This window comes from Juglans microcarpa x Juglans regia, chromosome 1S, assembly GCF_004785595.1.
Source record: "Juglans microcarpa x Juglans regia isolate MS1-56 chromosome 1S, Jm3101_v1.0, whole genome shotgun sequence".
Taxonomy (NCBI): Eukaryota; Viridiplantae; Streptophyta; class Magnoliopsida; order Fagales; family Juglandaceae; genus Juglans; species Juglans microcarpa x Juglans regia.
Window position 1 is genome coordinate 705,474 of NC_054595.1, and position 27,181 is coordinate 732,654.

Genomic DNA, 27,181 nt, shown 5'->3' on the forward strand with positions numbered 1-27,181 from the left:
TCTCATTACATTTGAGAGATGGAACCAATACATATGTAGAACTAAAGGCTCTAAGACAAGGTTTACTGATCTACTGTCTAGAATTGGGTATTTCCGGAGTGATATTTGAATCTGATGCAGCTATACTTGTTCACTCGTTTTGAATTCAAAATGTCCTATTGGAAGCATTACAATATTAATTGAGATGACATTTTATCTTTTCAACAAGTTATATCATTTTCTCTTCAACATTCTTATAGGGAAATGCTATTTGTATCCAAATAAAAGTGCCACCAAAGCCAAGTGCAAAAAATCAGAAAATAGTAAAAGAAGCCCAACGGGAAGAGGGATCCAAGCATATTCAACAAGATAATAATTTCACTAAGCAAGCACACTTACTTGGATACTTGTACACAATCCATCACTACAAGAAAAATGAACTTTTGTGACGAATTTATTGCAACTAAAAGACTTTTCGCAACTAATTTTAGTTACAAATAGTCATTTCGTTGAAATTAACTGATGGTAAATAAGCAGTTTTCTTATAGTGCATACACAATCACAATATATTAGAATCTCTCCTAAAGTGCTTGTAATCTCTTTATGCCTAGGTCTATAAGCATATTGCATTTGTGATCATCCTATGGAAATACTTTTGATCAACATATGGAAATACGTCAATGCTTGTTGAGGTGCAGATAATGGTAATAGCTTTGATGGTGAGGTGCAGAATCTCCAATGCTTGCCTAAAGATAAGGAGGACTTGCCAAGTGGGGATGCCGGTTACCAAATGTAAGTCTAACTCCTCCTATTATTAATGGATACGAATCTTTAATGCCTATTAGTAGGGAGAATATGCCTTTGATGAAGCAATCAGTTAATAGGATTGATCATCCTACTAAATTCCCTGATTTTTCTCCTAAAATATTGCTTGCTAATATGGTTACTAATTTTGTTCAAGTTTATTCTGCTAAACTTCATAGGGTGTCTACTTGGAAAAGGAAAGCCAGATGTTTTTCTGGTAGACAATATACTAAGGCTAACAATAATTTTATTGCCACGTGTAATAAAAGATCTGGTGATGATAACAACGACAACAATTCAGTGAGTAAGAAACACAAGGTCCAGCTCACTCTTGTAAGGAGCTTAACTTAGGAATGTCCAGCCTCCACCATCACTAATGATTTGCTTAAGCTGAAATTGCCGAGGGCTTAGGAACCCTAGAACAGCTTGTGAGCTTCACCATTTGGTGAAATCTAAGTGCCGTTAACTAGTTTTCTTAATGGAGACCAAATGTTGTAGAGACAAGTTGGAGAAAATTAGAAATAGAATTGGCCTTGACAATAGCTTTGTGATTAATAGCAGAGGTTGGAGGGGAGGGTTGGCTTTACTATGGAAAGATAGTGTGAAAATAGAGTTGGAGTCTTATACAAATTGACATATCTCAGTTTGGGTTACTATTCCAACAGATGGGGAAAAGTGGCTTTTTACTAGCTTTTATGGTAATCCTGAAACTACTAAAGGGGGGGGGGGGGGGGGGGGGGGGGGGGGGGGGGGGGGATCGTTGGAAGCTTCTCCAAGCATTAAAGCCTAGAAGTGATTTCGCTTGGTTGTGTGTAGGGGACTTTAATGAGATCCTCAAAAAATCTGAGAAGTTTGGTGCTGCTAGAAGACCTACTAGACAAATGGAGGATTTTTAAGTCTATTGTTAAGTTTTGTGGATTGCATGACATTGGTCACCTGGGTGATAAATTCACATGGCAGAATAATAGAGAGGGGGAAGCTTTCACAAAGGAAAGGCTTGATGGAGCCTTTGGCAATCAAGCTTGGATTAACACGAATACTCTTCATTCTGAGCACAATTAACCTACGAGGTGTTCTAATCACAGTCCAATTCTAATTTATTTACAATCTCAGTTTCCTCAAAGTAAGAAGGACAAGATTTTTAGATTCGAGGCTTCATGGTCTGACTAAGTAGATTGTAGCCAACTCATTCAAAGTGTATGGCTTGATCTTTTAGCAACCTATACCAAAATATAAGCTGCCACCTTAGGTTTGCAGAATTTCCAGGACAGACTTAAACAATGGAGTTCTAAGTTGCACAGGTATAAAGGTAAGCTAATTAAGTCTAAATCAAAATTGTTGAATTCATTGCTTGATTTAAATGAGGGCCATTTGAATAATGATATAAGGCAGTTGCAAAAGGAGATTGACTATTTGTTGGAGGAGGATGAGACTAAATGGAAGCAAAGGGCTAAGCAAAAATGGCTTAAGGAGGGGGACAAGAATACCAAATTCTTTCATGATTGTGCAACTTAGAGAAGGAAGACCAACAAAATTTCTCAGATTACAAAAGAAGATGGGCAGGTGACTAAAGATTTAGAAGAGGTTACTAGCATGTTTCAAACTTATTTCATGAATCTATTTGAGACCTCTAAACCGAGAGACATAGATTCTTGCTTGCAAGGCTTAATGCCTTATGTCACTGCTAAGATGAATGCAAGGCTCACTAAACCTTTCTCTTCTGATGAAGTAAAATAAGCAATTTTTAGCATGAACCCATTGGGGAGCCCTGGTCCACATGGGTTTGCAACTGTCTTCTATCAGAAACATTGGGATATTTTGGGGCCTAGTATTTGTGCTACAGCTCTTAAGGTTCTGAATGAAGGAAAATGGGCAACTGGCCTAAGTGATACTTTTATTGCTCTAGTTCCGAAAACAAAATCCCCTCTCAAGGTTACAAAATACAGGCCAATAAGCCTCTGCAATGTATTGTATAAGATTATTGCCAAGGCAATGGCCAATAAACTAAAACTCATTCTCCCTACTATAATTTCCCGAACACAGAGTGCATTTGTGCCTGGCAGGCTTATAACTGACAATGTTATTGTTGCTTTTGAATCTATGCATTCAATGAAGGCTGGAATAAAAGGAAAGGAAGGATTCATGGCCCTTATACTAGACATGAGCAAAGCATACGACATGATTGAATGGTTTTTTCTCAAATCTTTGATGCAGAAGATGGGCTTTGATAGAAGGTGGATTGAGCTTGTTATGAGATGTGTTACCTCAATTTCTTATTCTCTGATCATTAATGGTGTTGCACAAGATAAATTTCTTCCACCTAGGGGGATCAGGTAGGGTGATCCTCTCTCACCCTACTTGTTCATCATATGTGCTGAAGTACTAAGTCAGTTGAAAATTCTGAAATGATCACTAGTCTTCCTTTGGCCAGGGGTCAGTTGCACATTAGCCATCTCTTTTTTGTAGATGATTGCATGCTGTTCTGCAAGGCCAACTCATTGGAGTGGAGTAGATTGTTTATGCTCTTGGAGTCTTATGAGCAAGCATCAGGACAAAGGCTCAACAAGGAAAAAACCTCCATTTTTTTCAGCAAGAATAATTGAGAAGAGAACAAGCAGATTATTATTAGTATTGCTGGTGTAAGAGCTAATTCTTCTTATGAGAGATACCTAGGTCTGCCAGCTTTGGTGTGGATATCAAGAGCTTCCTCTTTTAAAGGCATCGTGGATAAAGTGCAAAACAGGCTGAGAAATTGGAACACCAAACATCTCTCACAAGCAAGCAAGGAGATCCTTCTCAAGACAATGGCACAAGCCATCCCCACCTATAGTATGGCAATGTTTAAATTACCTAAGATACTGTTACAAACTCTTAATACGATCATGAGTAAATACTGGTGGGCTCAACAGGCTCAAGATAAGAAGATCCATTGGGTGGGTTGGCAACAGATGAGAAGATAAAAAAAAGTAAGGGGACTTGGGATTCAAACATTTTGAAAATTTTAATTCTACCATACTAGCTAAACAAGGATGGAGACTCATCATTAGCTGCAAGAGTACTTAAAGCAAAATATTTCCCTGCTACTGACTTTCTAAAGGCCAAACTGGGAAGCAATACTTCTTATATATGGCAAAGTATTATATCAGCTCGACCACTACTGGAAGAAGGCCTGATATGGAGAATTGGTAATGGAGAAGATGTGAGTATATAGAATGATAGATGGTTACCTCTGTCAGAGAAGCATTTTTATGAAATCTGAATCTCATCTTTCTATTGAGGGAGTGTTCCCTTTTATACACTTTACAAAGAGTATTTATATTACATGACATCCAATAGGAAAATAACAAGTAAATAATACATATTCTGGAATATACTAAGGTGGTGCTAGAGAATCATTCATAAAAAACTTATCTAGGCTAATATGTCACCTTGCGTCTAATGGGGTTTCAACAACAATGAGACTCGTTCTAAAGTTTGAAAATTTATCTGAAACTAAAGGCTTGGTGAACACATCAGCCAATTGGCCTTTAGAACTAGGGCTACAACCCGACCCAGCACAACCTAGTTTGTACTCGACCCGACCCGACCCGACCCGACCCGAACTCTCTCGTTTAAGGAGCCAAACTAAATCGACCCGCCTGAATAAAATAGAATTGGGTCGAACCCGTATGACCTGACCTTTACCCAAAAAAAAATCCAACTTTCTGTACATTGATTTATCTCAAATTTAAGGACAAATAGACAATATCAATCTCAATCTCAGATTCTTCTCAATCTCAAGAAAAAACCCCCAAAAAATGAAAAGAGAAAAACTTTGCAAAAAGGTCATTCTGATGCAGTCGTTTGCAAAAGCTGTTTGTAGAAACTCGACACAATCGTCTGCAGAAACTCGATGTAGTTGTTGAATCGTCAATGGCTTCGCTATGGTGAGAGTCATTCAGAATCTCGAATAGTAGCATTTCAACCATCTCTTCTTACACTACCGACAGGAGAAAAGAAAAAGAGAAAAAAAAAAAAGAAATTTCTCAAGAAACAAACAGAGAGAGAAAGAGAGAGAGAACAAGAGGAAAAATACGGGAACCCGAAAACTTCCTAGAGCTGTATCTCGCCATCCATATAGTTCCCCAGACATGGTTGTGTTGTAAGGCTCAACAACAGTGTCGGAGACCTTCGAGGATGGGAAGACGAAGAAGGTGAGCATCATTCGGTCTAGGTATTCCTCTCTGATCTTCAAGATCAAAAGGGAACACATACCAGATACATGGTACTAGGCTCCAAATCCATGAGAACAGTGCATTGCCTACCTCGGATGTGAAGGATCTCACGCATCTTCGCTTGAATTTGGGAAAGGAGAAAGCGAAACAGAGATAAAATAGAGTGAGAGAGGAGGATAGCAAGGGCAGAGAGAGATGAATGGAAATGAATGATGCGTGGGTCAGGAATCTGGTGATTCAATCTGGTGAATCCATAGAGAGAGAGAGAGTATTATTGATGAGTGATGTTGATTGATGAGTGATGTTGATGGGGGGTTTCAGGTTTTGTGCAGATTTTTCAAACTTTTTTAAGTTTAGGGTACAGCTACTACCTTTTATTTAATTAAATAAAATGTTTTTTCCTGCAAATTTAGAAATGGCGCGGTTCTTTTCTTCCTTCGGTGATCGGTTTCGACCGATATTAGATGTAATAATTTCGATATTTATTTTGATCCAATAAACCCGACTAAATTTGGGTGGGCCTACATCGGACCTTTCAGATTAATCGGGTGAAATACTTTTTTGCACATGCCTATTTAGAACTGCAGAAGGAAAATGTCAAGGTCTTGACAGCGACTCAATCACGAATGAAGTGGTAGTCAATATCCATGTGCTTGGTCTTGGAATGTTATACAGGATTAGTGGAAAGGTGCGTTGCCCCAATGTTGTCACACCACAAAATTGAAGATTTTGGGAGAAAAAGGCCAACTTCACAAAGCATTTTTTTGCAACTAGATTAATTTTGCAGCTGTGGAGGTAAAAGCTTTAGATTCTACTTCCGTACTTGATCTTGCAATTGCTTTTTGTTTCTTGGAGCTCCAAGAAATGAGATGATTTCCCAAGTATACAGAAAAACCAAATGTAGAGCGTCTATCATTTGGGCACTCTACTCAGTCTGCATCTGAATAGGCTTGAAGAGTAAAGGAAGATGAAAATTTGAACATTAAGCCATAGTTAATCGTGGCTTTAAGATACCTAATTATCATTTTAACTACAGACCAGTGTGATAGCTTTGGCCAGTGTATAAATTGACATACTTTATTGACTGAGAAGGATACATTAGGTTTAGTAAAAGACAAGTATTGTAGACCACCTAAAATACGTCTAAATAAAGCATTGTCATCAAAGGATGGAGTATCAAACTGGAAGAGTTTGATAGAAGCAGCCATGGGAAAGGTCATTGGTTTAGCATGTAGCATATTGCGTTTGGCAAGTAAATCTTTAATATACTTGCATTGAGACAGAAATAATCCAGAACCAGAATAATCAATCTCAAGGCCAAGAAAATATGATAGGCAGCCAAGATCCTTAACAGGAAAAACAAGGCCCCTCGATTTTGATGATGTCAAAACAATATCATCAACGTTATCAGCAAAAACATATGCAAATCACCATTATTCAAGATGAATAAAGATGGGTCAGATTGAGAAGCAGAGAAACCATAACCAATTAACCAGAAGCTGAATTGTGTAAACCAGGCCCTTCAGGCCTGCTTCAGACCATAAATGGCCTTATGAAGCTTATACACATAATTTGGAAATTTTTTGTCAATAAAGTCTTGAGATTGTTGCATGTAAACAGTATCAAATAAAGGACTGTGTAGAAAAGCATTCTGTATATCTAATTAGTGCAGAGGCTAGCCACGATTGACAGCAATTGAAATGACCAAACGAATCGTAGTCGGTTTGACTACTGGACTAAAAGTATCATGGTAATCAAGGCCAGGTTGTTGATGATAGCCTTTGGCTATCAACTTGGCCTTTCGAAGCTCAAAAGTGCTATCATAATTAAATTTTATACGAAATACCCAATGACAACTAAGAATATTGTAAGAAGGGTTAGAAGGTACCAAACTCCAGGTGTGGTTTTGAAGAAGGGCAGTGTGCTCTTGAGTCATCGCATCACGCTAGTCAGGGAATTTAAATGCAACCAAGAAACTTGAAGGGTCATCAAAGACCGTAGTCGTAAGGAGGCAGTGCCGTCGTGGATAGGGAACAGTGCCATTGGTGGATATAAGAGGTCGGGAAGACTATGTTTGGCTCCTGGTGATAACTGAAGACTGAGGTGGTTGAAGCAAAGAAGGGGAAGGAGCAGTGGGAGAGATAGAGGGATTTGATGTTTCGGGCAGATTAGGGTTATACTGAGTAGAGTTAGAGGAAGAGAGGAAGATGTAGAGGTGCGAGAATTAGTGTTAGAAGATTCAGGACGATTAGGGTTAGAATGAATTGAGGGGGAAAGGGTTAGGGGAGGAAATAGAAGGATTTGGGCGTGGGCGTGGGCTTGGGCTTGGGCTTGGGCCTGGCCTAGTCCGAGTATTGAGTGAGAAGAGTGGGAGATGAGATGTTGGAGAGAGTTGGGCCACTGGATCAGAAACAATGGGCTTCAAATTCTGAAAAGGAAAAACGGCATCTTGAAAGATTACATCTCTTGAGATGTATGGTCACTTGGACTTAAGATCTAAACATTTATAGCCCTTGTGAGTTGTACTATAACCCAAGAAAAAATAAGGAGTGGACCGAAAAATAAGCTTATTTTTATTATAAGGCCTGAGATTGGGAAAGCATTAACAACCAAACACTTTGAGGAAATTATAATCCGGAGCATGATGAAAAACGGCAGTTTCGAAGGCATTGGCCCAATATGAGGTTGGGAGAGATGCATGGGCTAATAAGGCAAGCCCAGTTTCGACAATGTGTCGTTACTTATGTTCAACTAAGTCATTTTATTAATAAGTATGTGGGCATGAAAATCGATGAGTAATGCCAAGTTTTTGACAAAGTGGTGTAAGAGGTTTGAACTCTCCCTCACCATTCGTTTGAAGGGTAATTAATTTGACATTAAACAAACACTCAACATAAGACAAGAAAATAGAAAAGACATCGGATTTTAATTTGAGAGGAAAAAACCAAGTATAACGAGTGCAATGATCAACAAAGGAGATATAGTATTTAAATCCAACTCTTGAATTAATAGGGGCTGGGCCCCAAAGATCTGCACTAACTAATTGCAAGGGCCTTGTGTACACGGCTGACTAGAAACAAAGGATAGTTGATGGTATTTTGACAAGGGACACTCAGAACACTGAAACATCGACTTGCTTGAAACAAATGACAAATAATTGGAATGCAGAATGTGAGAGACAAGCTCGAGTAAAGAATGACCCAAGCGTCGATGTTACAGTGCGACAGAGGTTTGTTCACCGAGAGAGGGAGAAGGCGGTGAGTGGAGAGGCAGAGATGAAGACAGAGACAGGGGAATCACGTAGAGCCCGTTACGGGTGGGTCCTGTGAGGAGGATTTTATTGGTCCGATTTTCCTTCACAAAGAAATGAGTAGAGTGAAACTCAAAGAAGCAGGCATTATCATGACAAAATTGAAGAACTGAAACAAGATTCTTAGTGATGCTAGGCACATGAAGTAAATTATGTAAACGAAATGAGGAAGAATTTGAGTGAAAGGAAGAGTCACCAAGATGCTGTATTGGAAGGTAGGACCCATCTCCAACACGGATTGCTTCAGGACCATTGTATGGCTCAGAAGACAGATTCAAGTTGCTCAAGTCATTGGTTATGTGATGGGTTGCAGCAAAGTTTGGGTACCAGGTAGGATCAGAAAAGGTGTTTGGGGTGGTGTAATTGATTGAGAAGGAGCGAGGAAGGTCAAGTTGGTATGAATGGTCAAAGCAATGATGGCACTGAAGAGCAACATGGCCTATTTTGTGGCATACTTGACATGTGGGTTGAGCCCCATCAGGTGTTTGATAATTGGTTCATGAGGCATGTGAGTATTGTCGACCACGACCATTGTAGCAACCCCTGCCACAGCCTTGTCTTCCATCACGAAAAGGGGAATGACCACAAGTATCTTGGCCCCCACTTGTAGTATAATTAGTATAATTAGCTGAAGGTTCAATGATGGTTTTAGAGGAATGACTAATACAATTTTCATGGATGAGTAGGAGCTGATAGAGCTCATGAGAAGAGAGAGGCTCAACTCAAGTAGTGACTGAAGTCACGAAGGTCTCATAAGCAAGCCCTAGGCCAATGAATAGGTAAGTAACAAAATCTTTGTCTGGAAGAGGATTGCCAGTTGCTGCAAGTGTATCAGCGAGAGCTCTAACTTTCCCAAAATAATCGGAGATGGATTGTTCTCTACGGGAAAGATTAGTTAGCTGAAATCAAATCTGAAATTCTTTTGCCTGAGAATGAGATGTAAACATAGAGGTCAAAGAGAGCCATAAGTCTCGGGCAATTACATCAGAGAGAACATGGCTACTGATGGATTTAGAGAGAGATGAGAAAATAATACTAAGAACCAACTAGTCTATGCGTGTCCAAGATAGAAAATCATGATTTGTTTAAGGAGAAGAAGAATCAGAGGAAGTAGGGAGAAATTGAGATGGGCGTGGGAGAGTTCCATCAACATAACCATAGAGATCTTGTCCTCTAAGCTATGCCGAAATCTGAACCTTCCATAGTAAAATGTTTTTTGTGGTTAGCTTGATAGTAGCAACATGGGAGAAAGATGAAATGATAGAAGAATTGGGAGGGGAGGGAAGAAAGAAGAAGGGACGAGTGAGGCCATGAATCAAGAGGACTACTAGTCAAGCAGCTCTGATACCATGTTAGAGAAGCATTTTTATGAAATCTGAATCTCATCTTTCTATTGAGGGAGTGTTCCCTTTTATACACTTTACAAAGAATATTTTTGTTACACGATATCCAATAGGAAAATAACAAGTAAATAATACATATTCTAGAATATACTAAGGTGGTGCTAGATAATCATTCATAACAAACTTATCTAGGCCAATAACCTCAGCATTCAACTTTTAGACCCTAGAGCACAATCAGACTTTTACAAGCAGACACCAAAGTATCAAACTTGATTGACCCTTTATCACATCAGTGGAAGGAAGAGATACTTAATGCCATTTTCTCTATAGAAGAAGCTGCCACTATAAAGTCAATTCCAATCAGACATTGCAATAGACCTGATAAAAGAATTTGGAGATGTACTGCTAAGGAGAATTTCATTGTTAAGAGTACATATCATCTATGTAGTGAACTACAAACTCAAGATAAGGGTCAGTCTTCCTCTCTACTTCCCAAACAAGATGAGTGGACCAATATTTGGCAACTGTAGATGCCTAATGCCAACAAAGTTTTCTTATTATAAGCCTGTCTCAATGCCCTTCCTATTAGAGTTAATCTGTCCAAGAGAAAGATCATTTCAAATTTTGATTGTCCCTTGTGTAAACAACAACCAGAAACCATCTAGCATGTGCTCTGGGAGTGCAATTTAGCCAATGATGTTTGGAGTCAATGTTCAACTAGTTTACAGAAGAGCGTATCTAATTGTCAGGATTTCAAGGACCTAGTGGAGAAGATGTTTGGTGCTCTTAATCAATTTGAAATGGAGGAATTTGCTGTTATTGGTTGGCTGATCTGGAAGAGAAGGAATGAATCTGTTTTCAAAGACAAGTTTACTCCTCCTACTACATTAATGCTTCAAGTAAAAGCCTTACTTTCTGATATAAGGATAAGTTTTGAACTTGGTAGAAGTGTGGGCAATAGGCAACTCTCGACTGATGATGACAGGCGCCTCTCCAAGGTAAGATAAATTTGAATTGGAATGCAGCTCTGGATAAAGTTGAGTGCAAAGTGGGGATTGGAGCCTCTATTCAAGACTGGGAAGGGAAGATCAAGGCTACACTTAGATTGCAAAATGACCTGCTTCCTGACCCCTCCTTGCAGAATCAGCATCAGCATTTCATGCAATCTTATTTTGTCAAGAGTTGGGTTTTAGAAACATAATTCTTGAAGGGGATTCGGTACAAGTTGTTCAGGGACTTAAAAGTGACCATGAAGTTGGAACAAGTTCTGGCATGTTGTAGGCAGACTCTAGAGTATTGTTGGCAAATTTCAATTCATGGTCAGTGGAATACACTTGTAGGTCTAATAACAGAGTTGCTCATACTCTTGCAAAAAATGTTTTGGGTGTAATTTCACCTCTCATTATATTGGATGATATTCTACCATGTATTCTTCCTCTTTTATAGAGGTTTTGAATTAATGCAAATCTGGTTATCAAAAAAAGAACATCTAGAAATATTATAAAGAGATTCTATAAAAATAACATACCTTATGAAATAATATAAATTTATTTTTATGAGACTTTTTATGAATACAACTTCTGCACAGGACAGGACATCCTCATGTAAAAGGGTTTAAAAGTTCGATGGAGCCATAGCTGATGGCGGAGGCACCAGACCGACACCAACATGGCATTGGCAGCGGCAGCTATGATCTACCCCACGAGTTGCCTCTCCTCATGCTATGAAAACCTCAGACACTCGCACTCAAATATGCCTCTACTGCTACTGGACCCTCTCTCCCAGAACTCTGCAACTTTTAAAAATACCGTTCTCGACGATTCCTTTGTTTTTCGCTTTCTGTTTTCCTTGTGATTTTTGCCAGGTTCTTGTGGGACCAAAGAACAGCGCAAGGCAGTGGCTCAGCCTTTTTCCCCAAACCCAATGAGCCCACCGCCCCATACCGCTGCATTTTCCCCTCACCCCAACAACGCGTGCTTCCATCTTCAGTACCCTCTCTTTTATTTATTTATCTATCTATTGTGTTGGTTTTTATTTAGATCAGTAACTTCTGTTTATCCTAAGAAGCATGTGATCATCCTTCTCGATATTTGTAATTTTTGGATTTTAAAAACAAAAAATTCCTTCTTGAAGTAAGAGCAGACACGCACGAAAAATTGTTACAATTTAATATATAAGAAAAACATATGCAGATTTATTTTTGCAAATGCATAAACTCGGATCTTGATCTTCCAATCTGTCTGTACATGTAACTACAGCTTCATAATGACAAGTATTGCTCCTTCGGAATAAGACCAATTGTGAAATTAATCCTTTATATATTATATTCAGTACCTAATGTTCGGAATAATTATTTTTTATTTGCCATCTAAAAATTAATTAATCCTTTGCCACCAAGATCAATTCGAAAATGGTTCTCTAATTTTGACTGTTTGTATATTTTATTTTTTAATTTTTTAATAATTACGAAATTGATTACTAATGAATTGATGTATTATAAAATCATTACAAAAAAAATGAACATTTGTGACGGATTATTTACGACAAAAACAGACTCATTTTAATAGAAAATAATTATTTTCACAAAAAATAACTGACAATAAATAAACAGTTTTCTTGTAATGAATTGATTACAAGTTGTATGAAGATCAGAACGTGTAGTACTTAACGGTGCAATTCATAAAATATTGGCCCAATACAAAAATATTACATAGTATAAACATATCTTGAATCTATCCTATAAAATAATCGCAATAATAGTGAATTAATATATTATGCGTTACATAATTAAGACAACTGTTAGTTGTAGCTAGCATATATAATTCTTAATTGGGTGCATGTGATTCAGCTTAATTGGCTGGCTAAGCTGTTCCTCTGATGATTGTCTTGAGCAATGCAAGGCCTTGTGATCCTCAAAAACCATATAATTATTATTACCATCTAAATATAATTAAGAATATAGGGAGGAATTAATTGTTATTATATCCAATTTAATATGTCTGCATTGCTGGACCAGTGTCAGGCATCTCTTCCACAATTCTTGAATCACATTGGCTAAAGGCACTGAGATTTGTTTGGCATGCATGTCTCAAACCCCAAATGCAAAGACAGCACCTCGGTTTCTGTGTGGGGATCAGAGAGAATGGAATCTTAAATCCTTCTTTCAGTTCTTATTTTATTTGATCTTTTTGCAGTATATACTGATGGGGGAATCATCATGTGAAGGCAAGTTCGTTCTTTTTCTAAGAAAGCTATTGCTCTAGTTGCGGTGTCACAAGGATCTGCTTGCCTTTCCCTGAAAGAGCCCTTTTCACTCTGCTTCTTCTTCTTCTTCTTCAGGACAATACAAGTTGTGTTCTCCTCGGCTCATGAAACTCTTACAGGTCAGAAGGGTCAGTCTTATCCATTTTACCCAGTACCTTTTGCATGCATATCACTTCAATGGCGTAGAGTGTATGAAAAGATACAGTCTGGGCATAGAAACTTATACAGGCTCGCTTTTTATCGATATAATGATGCATGTGAGTGCGTCCATGTGTTTTACTCTCTCTCTCTCGACTGGCATTAATGATGTTTTCTTGAGAGTCAATTGGTTGAGTTTGCACCACAGAAACTTACGACCTGGAATTTCTTACCATGAAGTTGAGTGAACGTCTATGATAATTAACAATTAAAGCACAGTAGTACTCATGATATGAAAGTTCTGTTGATCCATCATGTTTAGTTTTCTTATCGCTGTGCCCACCAAAACGAAAAGTTCACAAGCACAATAGAGAACATTGTAATAAATAAATAGACATGTTCAGCATGTGAGTGAGAGAAATCGTTTCTTGTAGTCCTACAACAGCCGAAATAGTTGAATGGTCTTCATGGCGTACGTTTTGTTTCCAAAATAAAAAGCATACTATAAATTTGCAACTGTGAATGAATGCCGTTATACCCCTATATAACGTTCCGGAAGTCAGGCTTTATGAACAGAAAAGAAAGCTTTGACCACTGATGTAAAAGGGCAAAAAAGAAAATCTATGTACTACGGCAGGCATTACTGTGCTGATGGATATATATGATTCCCTGCCATGTTGTAAGATATTTCTTATGGGAAATTACTGTTTGTTGTGGCTCAAAATGACTTACTACTCAGAAGAACAGGAATAAGAATACAGACAAATTATACTGAAAAGTTGTTGATCTTATCAACTCGTATCCATTGCTGCTCGAAAATCTTGCCTGCCATACATATCTAGTCTCTTTGTTTGAGAAGAACTAATAATTGATGCATTCTTAGCTCTGAACCTCTGTGATATTTCCTCATTCACAGGTTTAGCTGTGAGGAACCAATTTATTGGAGAGGATATGCGATCCAGATCATGCATAACTGAGCACTAGTTCCTATAAAACGAAAGATTCCCAACTGTTACTGTTCGTGTATATTCTTCAACTTCAATGGAGAAGCTTCTGAAGCCATATGACAGGGAATACATGAGATTGGCCATGATAAAACATGAAGAGACATTCAAGGAGCAGGTACTTTTCTTCCTCTATTTCACCCCTCTAGCTAGCTAGAGGCCTTTTTCATACGGCTCAGTTGGGTTGTATTTGTTTTGAACTCTGAGAATGATCTTGCAGGTATGTGAACTTCATCGTCTATATCGTATCCAGAAGATGTTAATGAAAAACATTGGAAGCAGCAGGCCAAATGGACGGAGTCAAGAACTATGGAATTTGAGGAATGAACTTATTTACATTCAGGCTAGTCATCATCATCGTGAAGCACAACAGTACTACAAGCCACAAAGGAAACTTGATCTGGAACGGCCTGCTGAGGATTACATTGCAGAGTCGGATGGTAATGGAGCTGTAGAGATTATAGAGGAGAGTGAGATTGAGCTGACTCTGGGCCCATCAAGTTTCAATCGAAGAAAGAAACCCGAGGCTCCCCTAACCTCAGATTCCGGACCAAGCTTCTCTTCTTCCTCTACCGGATCAAGTCGGATAAATAGGACTAGTACATGGACCCATCAAATGACTAGAGACGAATTCAATGTCCATGAACTGGGGCTTGTCCAGATGCCTTCAGACATGACATCGGGGTACCATAGAAGAAGCAAAAACAGTATTGATGTTGAAGAACAATTAAGACAGGAGATCGAGAGACGAAACCAACCTCCTTGGCTTTTTCAAGTCTTGAGTTTGAACATCACCTGACATGAAAAAATCATCCAAGTGTAGGTGATATGTTATGAATTTCATTATAGTCGGCTAATCCAATGACTAATGTTTGCGTGTAGTTGTCTGCTTAGTTTTCAGTATAATGGGTGATGGGGTCTGGTGTAAAGTAATTTTCATGACTTGAAAATCCATCACAAATTCACAAGTGACCTCATTTAAGTTTTTCAATGATCATTCGGGAGTCATATCCATACAACATCATCAATACTGCCTAAGCCCTTAAAAATGTCTTCGACCGAGTTGATACTGCTTCCTGGCAAAGCTTCAAGCAAAGAGGTCGGGCTAAACTAATATCTAGCGGTCGCTCTTTCGGTCGTAACTTGGTAGACAGCAAGGCCAACTAATCCCAATTTGTTCTTTCGATCTTGGCACGGTTTTCTGTTTGCTTAACTGCCTAAGGTTTCTACTTCTCGAAAGGAAAAACTTCGAGGGGATTAACTTTGCAGGATGTTGGAGTCCAATATTCCAGTCTCTTAAACAACAGTTAACTGTTTTGATTGCATTCATGTCATTAAGGACATGGAGGAGCTTGAAAGTGAAAAAAGTTAAAAGTAATAAGAATGTTTTGAAGAGGGAAAGGGGGCAGAAGGAAGCAAGCTGGAAGGCCTAGGCAAATAGTTCACTCGACCTCCTTGCTAGATGTGCGGTCCAGCGAGCGAGCGACCAATATCAGCGCACCTCAAGCGAAGATGAAGTAAGATCTCACTCAAGAGTTCACTCGACTCTTCAAGGTATAGTCGAGCAATATTTGCGCTTCCAATTCGCTAAAAGTGTTGTATACATGATCTTAGTTGAGCAAATGTGCTTGATTACTTTTTATTTTTAAGAATGTTGACTTTTAATATCAATTTAATTTTGTATGGTTTGTAACGGTATTTAATAGCATTTCATGTTTCTTTTGGAAGAATTAATAGATCATAGTGTTGATGTCGTGTTTTGTGGCTTGGCCAACTCCACGCTAGTAGTGCTAGGACTTTTCCCTGCATGGAGGAGAAGGGGACCTCGGGGTCCATTATACCTCTGACGCCTAAGTTAGTTTCAATGTAGGAGATGAAGAGAGAAAATAATAGTAAAGATAAGTGTAGATGTTAACCTACTTGTCGATTGTTGGAGGCGTCTATTTATACCTGTCGGTCTAATCTTCATGATAGTGGAGTGTTGCTTTGTAGGAGATTGGTTATTCATGATGTCCACTTGTCGCGTCCTAGGCTGCAGTGAATGCGGCGTGCCTTCTTCCCTAAGTGTCTTATGTTCCATTAATGCACGGTGTGAACTGCTTTGGATATTCTTGGGTTGCATTGAATGAGACATACCTTCTCCTTTAAGCCTCTCGACGCCACATTAATGCAAGGGTGCACCACCCTGCACATTCCTGGGTCGCATTGAATGCAACATCTATTCTTCTTTAAGTCTTTCTCATGTTTTCTAGTTGGGCTTCTGACGTGTGCTCAACTCGACCTAGATCTCATGCCTGGGTTCCGACCCAAGTCCTCCTAGCACACTTAGTCCTACCAGACCTCACATATGGGCTTCGACTCGAGCCTTTCTCCTGGTCCGGCCTAGGGAATAACTCCCTTCACACTTAAATCATTGAGTTTCTTTATTTCCAGTAATCTTAGAGGAAGTTTCTTTACAATTTCATGACAGTTATGTAATTGCTATATTCATTGAGATGAAATGTTATAGTGACCGTCATTATAGATGTGATCCTATCGCTTGAGAATTTGTTGATGAACTAAAATTTCTATTGGATATGGGAAGTAGGATTAATCCCTTCCACTAATTAGAAATATCATTATCTCTTAAATTTGTTGTTATCTCAATATTTGAATTAGGGAAATTTGGTCATCAGGCCACCCTAGCCACTAGTGGTGGCCATGTTCTAGGGTGGCAGGCCAAAACTGGTCTACCTTTATTCGACCACCACTCGATGGCCAGATCTTGGCCATCGAGTGGGTGGCCTTGTTTGGGCCACCCTCTAGCTACCGAGATTTAGCCACCATTCGATGGAGAGAAATTGGCCACCACTAGTGGTTGTGTTGGTTGCTACCACATATGGCTGCCATTTTCTTCTTTTGTTTTAATTTCTAAATTTTTAGTATTAATTTATTATTATTATTATTAAAATTATTTTTGGTTAAAAATATTTGATTTAATTTTTTAAAAGATTATAGATGAGACATGACATTTTGTGATTGGGTCACGTATTTCCTATTAATGATGACGGATGAAAAAGTTGACGATGGGACCTATTTTTAAAGAAAAAATCTAATTGTAAGCGATTTTGCGCACTAATACGCGCAGGTCATAAAGTAGATTTTATTGAAAACAATACTAATTTGAATTTAGAATATGAAGGCAACAACATTAGTACGCAGATTGGTATGCAAATTTACTTGTATTTAAAAAAGTCATTTCGAAATAACTAAAAACACAATATAGTATTAATACTGACGGTGGGACCTCGAGTGCCGGCTCTTGTAGAAGTTAATTTCGTGAAGTTGGGTTCGAGCGTCGATTGTTAGTTTAAAAGTTGGAGTCTTTGGTGTAAACATTAAGATGTTATTAGATGTGTTCTAAATGGGTCGGCCTGTTAACTAGCAAGTGCTTATGGAATATATGAATGGAAATTTCATAACTGGAGTAGTTCCGACTAGTTATAAGCGAAGCTCATGAAGTTATTTTGTTGGGTTGGAATTGAGTAGTAACCGGATTAGAAGAAATGAAACCGTGGGGTTATTGTTGTGGAATCGCTTAGTTGTGTCGTTTTAATTTTTTTTTTTAAATGTGCGCGTTTATTTGTATTAATTAATAGTATGGTTAATTATGTTTAGGTGACGATCAATTTGGTTTAACACTGTTGTGAGGATTTTTTAGAAAAGTTGAAGAGTCAGGTAATTGGTACTTCTTATATTAGACTTTGCATAAAAAGAATCGACATAAGTTGATTTTATGAAAACATGCATTTTGTTTTGTTTTGAAAAACTTGTAAACAACCCTAGTCATTTTACTTGCATTACTCATGATATCCGTATAAAAAAAGGAAAATATTTTCTGTCATTACTAATGTAGACATGAGAATTTTTTGGTATTATGTTCTCAATTGTATACAAAGAGCGAATATGAAATTTAAAAATTTGTGCATGATTATGTAAAGATAATCTGAATCCATCTTGATTATGTGAAGATTGTTTGAATCTGTTCAGTACTCTATTATGATATGATGTGGCATTTGAAAACTTCTGACATAACATTCTGTTTCTCTTTCCATCATGACCTTACCATGGGTGTAAAATTGTTACCTCTATTTGGGTTGGTACCAACTTTTCTATTTTTGGTGCACCCACTTTGAAAAAAAAGTGATTTTCTGCGTGATCTTTCATATATGCGTACTTGGGGCTTCGAGAATAATAAGGGAAATATTTCACATTCTGTTTCCATTCGGTTGGCCGCTGGGGTTTGTACAACCCTACCACAAGAATTAAACATGAAATTATGTTCTGATATGATGATATTTTAGTTATGCTATGCCCATATACTTTTGAAAATGAATATTTTGAACTGTCGCTCTGATATTTTTTATAACATGTTTTGTTGTGCATTCTGTTACTGGCTCATATTTACATACTAGTATATGTCTACTCCTTATTGAGTTATTGATAACTCACTCCTTATCTCCACTGCATTTTCAAATGTTTTGGATGTTTCAGCTGAAGATCAAGAATATGAAGCATGTGCAAGGATATGTGAGCATAGTGGATTAAGTACAAAGAGGATACTTTAATTGTTGGAGAGTTTTATTCAGTAGATTTGTTTTGTTTTGTTGACATATTATTTTGAAATTTTGTAGTGTTTTAGATTAATTATATTGGAGTAATTGATTTGAAACAATGAATTTTATATTCTATAGAGACTTTGGAGTATATATATTATGTTGTTGGGAGATATTTTAGGTAATAGGAACTAACTCTCCGGATACCGGGCGTTACACCTATTCAGCAATTTACACGACGGCAGAAAATCAGCCAAAAAGAAGCTCTAGCGTGCCCACAAAATTTTATTGGTGTGCGCCAATGACTTAATTTTAGCTTTTTCTAATCTTGACGATTTGTGTTTATGGGGTTTATCTGAGTTTACCTCTAAACTACGTTCTTTAGTCCCTTGAAAGTATCCGAGAATCTTGTCGAGAAAAATGGCTCAAGTAGTCATATGTTGATGTGGATAATTTTGTTGGCCATTTTTCGGCTTCTATTTTATTGGTTATTGACCAAGGCCTCCAATATCCGGCTCATTATCGCCTCATTTTTAGCTTCTTGTTAGCTCTGGATTTAGTAAACCCATTTTGTCTCACATCAGTCCAAACTAGACTACAATTTTAATGAGAATTGTCTCAGGACATGTTTGTCTTACTTCCGCACTTCCCAGATCCATAGCGATCAGCATCCACATTCACTTCACGAAGGCTGTCCCTTCGAGCTAATCTTACTTTCCGTAAAGGCTAATCTTTATCACAAAGGTCTCAATAATTTGAACATAGACCCCACTGGGCGTAGTGTTATTATCAGGATAATGTTTTCAATACACCTTCTCTGCTTAGTTGTTTATGTCTCATCTTCGTCTTTAATATCACCTCTTGCTCTTTTTTAATTCAAGCTCGTGATCAACGGTGTAAACTCTTTACAACGATTGCACGACAATTTCACTCTTTATATCTTCTAGCTAGCTTTGTATTATAGACTTGTTGTTCTTGAGGAAACGATAGAATGACATAATTTACAATGACTTTACACATCCAAGTACATAGGGGGAAAGGTGGCTGAAAAGCTGCTAATCCCCTTTTCGAGTGTTACAAACAAAGCAATTAATATCTTAAGATATGGAGTGCCGGCGATCTTTGCCGGGTTTTGTCCGACCAGGTGTGGCACCATCACTTCGTATGAAAGGAGTAAGACGCCCAAGTTTTTTGGACACGCTGCCTATGAATGATTTTCGAGGCAGAGGCGGTTTATCCGCTGATTTCATAGCATTTCTCATTGGAGTACTTACAGATGGTCCAAGTGCCGCCGACTTTTCAATATCTTTCAGTCTCATTTTCATCTTCATCATCTCTGTTTTCAGGTCCTCATTCTCTCTCCGGAGGCTGGATAGCTCTTCCGAGACTGGGGGGATATCAGCACTGGGGTATAAGTTTAACTTTGAAGGAAGTGCAGGAGATTCTGCACTCGTGAGACCGCCATTCATGACATCTCTAAGGCGTTGTTGCTCGTGATAAAGAACTTGAACCACAGTTTGAGCGGGAAGCCTGTCATTCTGAGCAGCATGTGCACAGGCCTCCCGAGATAGTTTCTGACAGTCCATCAAGCTGCAAACTTTCTTTCTCTCCATGTCACTTAATGCGGGATGAGCCTGTAAATTACAAACAGAATGGCGGATCAGAGAGGATAAAAAGGCTACAAGTACATTTTAGATTTCTTAGATTTGGTCTTTAGTTTAAATTTCTTCAGCAATCGCTCATAATTTGAAAAGAAAGCCTTGAGCACCAAAATTGATGTCTAAACCATTTGATATTTTGAATGGTTTTGGCAAAAAAAACATCATTGCCACTATATGTTCAAGAAATCCTTTTAGCTGTGAAGGCACATAACAGCAAGTTGTTATTGAGGTCTATACCATATCTAATCATTTCTAATGCATAAAGAATTTGTTGTTAAGAGAAGTTTTGTGCAGTTATTTCCAAAACTCGGGTAGCAACAGCAGATAAAGCAATCGTGTTGATGGCTCTCTTTTTCATTCTTTTTTGTTCATAGTGAAAGTAATATACTGAACGTAAGAGATTGCACCTTTAGGTAGATGTCTATGGCTCTGTACATCCCATCTTCTGTTACCCTCGATTTTTCAGGGATGAGTTCACCAAGACCGATGAACCTTGTAACAGATAAGTTTCTATCAGAGGCTATTTCAGAAAGGTAGTTCTCCATTAGCTTCCCAACCCGTTCCATATTGCTAGGTGGAGGAGAAACATAGTCATGATCATCTGCATTGTATCCCAACCGGCTCCCATCGATTTCGAATTCAAGGAAATTCATCATGATCCGCTGCACTGTATCCACATCAAACAATGTGTCCCCAGTGAAGGAATAAGAAGGAATCAAGAGATCGTCCAAAACAGCCTGGCCCAATTGCATGCCCATCCTCTTCTCCAAATCAAGCCGGCAAGCAACTGTTGTCTCTAGATATATTGCAGCTCGAAGCAGCATAGACAGAAAGCTAACAGATATTGCATTCTTTTCCCTTGGTAACAGACTCACTATTGTTTCTAACACAACCCTCTTTTCGTGCTCTTGTCGTAGCTCAATTTTCTTCCTTCCCTTTCCAACGATTTCCTTGCAACAAATTCGAATTTGGGTTAGCCAAGCCATATAAACCAGATAAGTAAAAGCATATCATTGTATTAGAGTAGGATCTCACCAAGCCTCGGAGGGATTTCTGTGCATAGAGCATTAGTATTGGACCAAGTGCGTAATGTTTAAAACCTCTAGCTATCATTGCAACCAGAACTCCTTGGAAGATATCAATTCTAAGAACACTAAAATCCTCTGCCCACCAATCAACAATGGCCTTTGAGTGAGATACAGAAGAAGAAATTGTACCCTCATTGATACTCTCTGCCCTACTTGAAAAACAGAACTGGCTCTCTTCGCAGGCTATATATGCAATGGCATCTATGCATCGACTCACCAATTTTACCCTCTCTGCAATTGGAAGGAGGTTTTCTGACATACGTAAAACAGAAAGTGCCCCTGCGAGGCTCTTAAGCGCCACTTCATTCAAGTAAGCTTCAGTTCTTCCCACCAAGTTTCCAACAGCATAGTCCTCAGTCATCTCTAGATACTCTGCCACGCATCGGAGCACAGCAATGTTTTCTGTTGTCATCTCAAAATTTATGCCATAACAGAATTTAGCTGCAAGTTCGAATGCTTCTTCCCCACCCGGAATTTCATGGAGTTCAATGATAGAAAGATCAGCATCACTAGACTCAGATACCAGTTTCCTTATATATCCACACTTTGAGACTAATGGGAACTGCAATTTGAAGTAAGTAATAAACAGCAAAATTCAATACCACTTGTGATTAAATTTAGATTCTATGTTAGATTTATGTTGCTTGGAATTATAAAAGCATACAAAGAGCAAAATAAATACAAGTCAGGATATACTTCAATATCTAGTTCTACTTAAAACTGTCGAGTGTTCTTCCTGTTACTGAATATGTAAGATAATCTGTGAGGCGGGAATTAATATTGGATTCCACCTTATGCAAGGAAAAAGAGCTTCCTCCAACTTGAATGGTAACATCACTTGGGATCTCCTGCGAGAAAATCCTGTAAAAAGTTTTGACACCATCTTCAATATTTCTACCCAGTAATTTATCTTCTAAGAAAAGCCACCAAACAATGAGTGTAACATTTAGTTAAAGACAAAACATTTAGTTAAAGACAAAACGAATGTATCGAAGCAAACCATTCACTGGTTCTCTTCAGGGCAGTGGAAAGAAGCTGCTTCTTTGAAGACATGTTAACAGTGGTGGGTGCGTTCTCCTTCTGCTCTAGATCCTCCATAGCCAGCTGAGACTGAGGCACCCTCCATCACTGTCTATTCTCCATAATCTTCATAATATAGTGGATGATGAAGCCAGCAAGAGCATAGAAAGGCTGAGATGCAATTCCTGTCACGGGTTTTGGTACTGAAACAACACCTGCATGTGAGCTATGTCATCCCCAGTACTTCTTTTGTTTCTTTTTTGGCACTTTTGTTTTTCAAAATTCAACATATAAGAGCCACATGAACTGAACTAGTATGCAGTAATAATGATAATAGAAGCTGAAACTGAAGCTACAGCTCTCTGTTCTCTAAATTCTAATACTAAATTATACACCCCACTTCACTCCAGCCATCTTGGGTGAATCACCCAAATTGGCCTCCTGTGTCTGGGGCTAAAGATATCATAACCTATTAATTTGTCCCATGTGCAAAGTACGGAAATGAAGGGCAGTTTGGGCATTACAAATAGGCAGGGTTGGATAAACAGTAGATTGTAGTATGTGGTGAGGGGCTTTGGGAGCTGAGCAGGGATGATATGGTTGCATGTTTATTGGTGGCTAACACGAATATGAGTTTCCACGTGGAATTTCTTCTTACCCACAAAGGTACCGATTTTTCCTAGCTTTTCATTCTTGCAATTTTCATTGAAAACTGAATTATCCGGAAAGAAAAATACTGCTCTATTCTTACCGCTTGGAGTTACTGCTATGATTTTTAATTTTTTTAACTTAATTATTAAGAAAATATTTTTTTAATCATATTGTGATCTTTTTATTTTCTTAAGAAATATTTAAAAGTGTTAAAAAATACAAAACAAAAAAAAAACAAAAAATAAGGACAAAACCCCGAATGGAATTAATAACAAGACATGAAAAGCAATTTTAAAAAATAGGAAAAAACAAAAACAAAAGGTTCACATCACACAAACTTTTTTTTTTTAAAAAAAGATGATGATATTCCAAATTTATTAAAATTTAAAAAAAAAAAAGTTCACGTCTCATAAGTTTTTTTTTTTTTAAAAAAAAGGGTAGTACTTCAAATTTATTAAAAACAAATCTTCATTTTTAACAAAAGAATAACGTAATTACAACAGTAACAAATTCGTATATATAAAAAACCATATCCAAGCATCAAAACAATATTATATATATATATATATATATATATTAAAAGCTACAAAAAAAACTATAACCATAAAAAGAGACACCCCACGTATAAACAAAATCTGACACAAGAAAAGCAAAAAGTAAAGAACCCGTGTAAATTCTGCGTCTACTTTCTCCTTATATATTGCAACAGTAATTATATATACACAACATATTAAAAATATTTTATAAAAATATCTCTCATTTAAACATAATCGTATTAAGTATTATAAAAAATATTGTTTGTAAAGTATTTACCATACGGCAAACCACTTTCATCCAGTCTTACAAAGCCTCTCGTCTCCCTAGGCAGGTCCAAAGTAGAATAAAAACTTATTGTTCTACCTTTAGCACCAAGCTTTATCAGGCTATCGGCAGCAGCATTACACTCTCTTTAAGTATGATTACAAGTAAACCAAATCTCATCAAGGGAGCTCATCATCTCTTCCCAGAAATCCTCTAGGTACCATAAACCGCATCTTCTGTTTCTAATCTAATCAGTAATCAGTTTTGAGTTCATTTCAATCTCAATGGCCTCAAATCCCATATTTCGAGCATACCTCAATCCATGTTACAAACCCATTGCCTCTGCACGATTATTAGTACATTGTCCAAGAGGAATAGAGAAACTCAATATCATATTACCAGAATGATCCCTATAACTCCCCTTGCACCCGAAGCACCAGGATTTCCCAAGGAACATCCATTCACATTTAGTTTACACCAACCCCTCTTGGGTCTCCCCCACTTCACAATTACACCATCCCCTTTTTTTTTTAGCCCATTGGATAGGAAGACTTAAAGCCTATAAGATCTCCTCATAGGAAGACTTAGAGGCTGTAAGATCTCCTCATCTCTTCTATTGAAATTTTCCTGACCTTTCATTTTTAAACCCATTCAAGACAGCCAATATTTAATAGAGATCAGTGCCGTTTCACTTGATTCCTGAGTGCCCTCCATACGAGCCTTAAATCTCCTCTACCATAATCGCCAAGTAACAATAATTGGAAGGATAGCAAGGAGCTACCCTCTGCAAGAGGACCTTTTTGCACGTCGAAACCAGCATTCTATCTTTTCTTTCCATGATCTTCCTACCAAAAACGGCATGCCTAAATGAGAACAACACTATCTCCAAATCTGTGTAGCAAACTCCCCCATAGCAATAACATGGTTCTGATCTTCATAAGCATCCAAAAGACAACAATCACACTTTGAGACAACATTAATACCAACTCGATGAAGTCTTTCATTCACAGATAAATAGCCATGCAATGCTTTCCACATAAGTATCATCATTTTTTTTTTGGAAGAGAACGATGTCAAATCCATTCCATCCATTGCACACGCAGTGCATGAAATCTTAGGCAATCCCAGACACTGCGAGTTGTGAATTTTTCATCCACTTTCAACGTCCAGATTAGAACATCAACCCCATTTTTAATCAGTCTAGTTTTTCAAGCAATACATCTGTTTTCTCTATACCAACTTGTCGCTGGAACAACTCAACATTCCAACCCTACCCTATTTTGCACTCTGCCAACATAAGAGAAGGTAGGTCCATAATCTCTTGTTGATCCCACAACGGTTCATCCCTCAACCAATGATCCCTCCAGAAAGACAAGTTTCTATTCTTTACATGCCACAAGGAATTAAAGAAAAATTCCTCATGAGCATATGCCAAAATCTAGTTCCCTTTGAAGGATCAACAAGCGAAATATGCGCCGAACCCACATATTTTGCTAAGAAAAATTGAGCTCATAAAGTTTTCCTTGTAGAAGATTCCAAACCAGCTTCATATGTAGAGAATTTTGAAACATCCTGAAGATTCCAAAGTCCCACACCACCTTCCAACACCGGCTTGCACATCACATCCTACGAGCACCATTTCTTTTTTGGTTTTCTATCACTAAGTCCCCAGAAAAAAGTGCTCATTAATCTCTTGATTTTCTCCAGCACAGTATTTCATGTAGACAAAATAGACAAGTAATGAATCGGTTTACTTTGCAAAACATGCTTTAGTAAGAGTAGTCTAGCGCCACTTGACAACAACTTTCATTTCCATCCCTCTAATTTGCTTCTAATTTTATTAACAATCTATTCAAAATGATGCGTCAACAATCGCCCTAAAATAATCGGAACCCCCAGGTAAGTAAAAGGTAATTTACCTTCACTAAAACCTGTGAGTCGAAGCAGCATGCAGGGCCTTGCAAGGGTAATTTGTTAGAGAAAATAATTGAAGACTTTGTTTTATTGACAACATGCCCAGACCATGCTTCATAATCATGCAAAATCTTCATGATGGCTGACATTGAATCTTTTCCTCTATTAGAAAAAACTACAATATCATCAACAGATAAGAAATGGGAGATAACGGAAGAGCCCCTCGGATGGAGGAAAGATTTTATTTTCCCACTAGCAACCTAATCCTTTATCAAGCGAGAGAGAATTTCCTCAACCAAGATAAAAGATACAAAGAGAAAGGGTCACCTTGTCTCAATCTCCTACCACCTTTGAAAAAACCTTTTGGAATACCATTCATAACAATTGAAAACCAAAGGGACGAGATGCACTGCCTAATTAAACTACAGACTCTTTCAGAAAAACCGAATGAGGCCATAACATGAAGAAGGAACTCCCAATCTATGTTATCATACGCATTTGTCATATCTATTTTAAGCACCACATTCCCCCCACAGATTGGTTTATTCAGACTATGAATTAATTCTTGGGTCAAGCTGATATTTTCATAAATGCTCCGCCCTGAGATAAAAGCCCCTTGCTCTAGAGAAATAATCTGATCTAGCAGAGGAGAAATACGATTAACAAAGATTTTTTAGCATACTTTATAAATCACTGAACACAAGCTAATCAGACAGAACTTGTCAAAACTGGTTGGATTCGAAACTTTTGGAATGAGCACCAAAAAAGAGGTAGTATATAACCTAGGTAATTCCCCACCCTCAAAAAATTCTACAACTGCATCGATCACATCTCTACTAACAATATGCCAACAAGCACGGAAAAAATCCGAATTAAAACCATCCGAGTTCAGGCAACTGTCCACAAGATTGGAGCAAATCGCATCATATACCTCCTTTGACGACAGCATCCTGCACAGAGTAGCATTTTCCACCTCAGTTACCATCTGAGCCACTAATTCATCAAGATTCAAGAAGGTACATCACACAAGTTTGATTAGGAAGTATGCTCAAAAAATGGAAAAAACCTGATAAAGCATTACATCAATTGATAATGCATGAAAGGTCGTGCAATGCTATACAAATTATCAGCTATTGTGAATTAACTTGATAAAGCATTATCTACAATTATTTGAATCTTTTTTTTTTTAGCTTTGTAGTTTTATGTTTTCTCCTTTAATTTGGTTTTGATTTTTTCCCTTAAAACTATTTATTTAATATTTTTTTGAATTTTCAGGATTTTATTTTTTACTCGAGTGTTTTGATATTTTATTTTTACTTATTTTGAAGATATTCTCCTTTTAAAAATGGTTTTTGGGCTGGTTTAGTTATATAAAACTAAATCATCTCATCTCAT

The 27,181-nt window shown here is 37.8% G+C and overlaps 2 protein-coding genes across 4 annotated transcripts; one reads left to right on the forward strand and one right to left on the reverse strand.

Annotated features, from left to right (window-relative positions):
• Positions 1-12,896: 12,896 nt before the first annotated feature.
• Positions 12,897-15,022, forward strand: LOC121244558. 3 transcript variants are annotated; one of them, XM_041142687.1, is made up of 3 exons: positions 12,897-13,033; positions 13,969-14,174; positions 14,277-15,022. In XM_041142687.1, the coding sequence occupies exons 2-3, from the start codon at positions 14,094-14,096 to the stop codon at positions 14,853-14,855; spliced, it is 660 nt and encodes a 219-aa protein (XP_040998621.1). In that variant the 5' UTR covers positions 12,897-13,033; positions 13,969-14,093; the 3' UTR covers positions 14,856-15,022. The 3 variants fall into 3 exon arrangements, with proteins under 3 accessions (XP_040998621.1, XP_040998629.1, XP_040998637.1); XM_041142695.1 differs by having other exon boundaries at positions 13,026-13,042; XM_041142703.1 differs by lacking the exon at positions 12,897-13,033 and adding an exon at positions 13,772-13,830.
• A 4,662-nt stretch (positions 15,023-19,684) lies between these two features.
• Positions 19,685-22,929, reverse strand: LOC121246864 (BTB/POZ domain-containing protein SR1IP1-like). Its single transcript, XM_041145174.1, has 5 exons — positions 22,401-22,929; positions 22,192-22,261; positions 21,348-21,962; positions 20,720-21,262; positions 19,685-20,285 (listed from the first exon to the last, which is right to left on the reverse strand). The coding sequence occupies exons 1-5, from the start codon at positions 22,496-22,498 to the stop codon at positions 19,749-19,751; spliced, it is 1,863 nt and encodes a 620-aa protein (XP_041001108.1). The 5' UTR covers positions 22,499-22,929; the 3' UTR covers positions 19,685-19,748.
• Positions 22,930-27,181: the final 4,252 nt, after the last annotated feature.

Excerpts from the sequence above, each read along its gene's own strand:
- LOC121244558 (XM_041142687.1), top strand. The coding sequence starts at position 14,094 with ATGGAGAAGCTTCTGAAGCCATATGACAGGGAATACATGAGATTGGCC. Across the intron at positions 14,175-14,276 it reads AAGAGACATTCAAGGAGCAG|GTATGTGAACTTCATCGTCT; the intron begins GTACTTTTCTTC and ends ATGATCTTGCAG.
- LOC121246864 (XM_041145174.1), bottom strand. The coding sequence starts at position 22,498 with ATGGAGGATCTAGAGCAGAAGGAGAACGCACCCACCACTGTTAACATG. Across the intron at positions 22,262-22,400 it reads CTGAAGAGAACCAGTGAATG|GATTTTCTCGCAGGAGATCC; the intron begins GTTTGCTTCGAT and ends AACTTTTTACAG. Across the intron at positions 21,263-21,347 it reads AGAAATCCCTCCGAGGCTTG|GAAATCGTTGGAAAGGGAAG; the intron begins GTGAGATCCTAC and ends ATTTGTTGCAAG.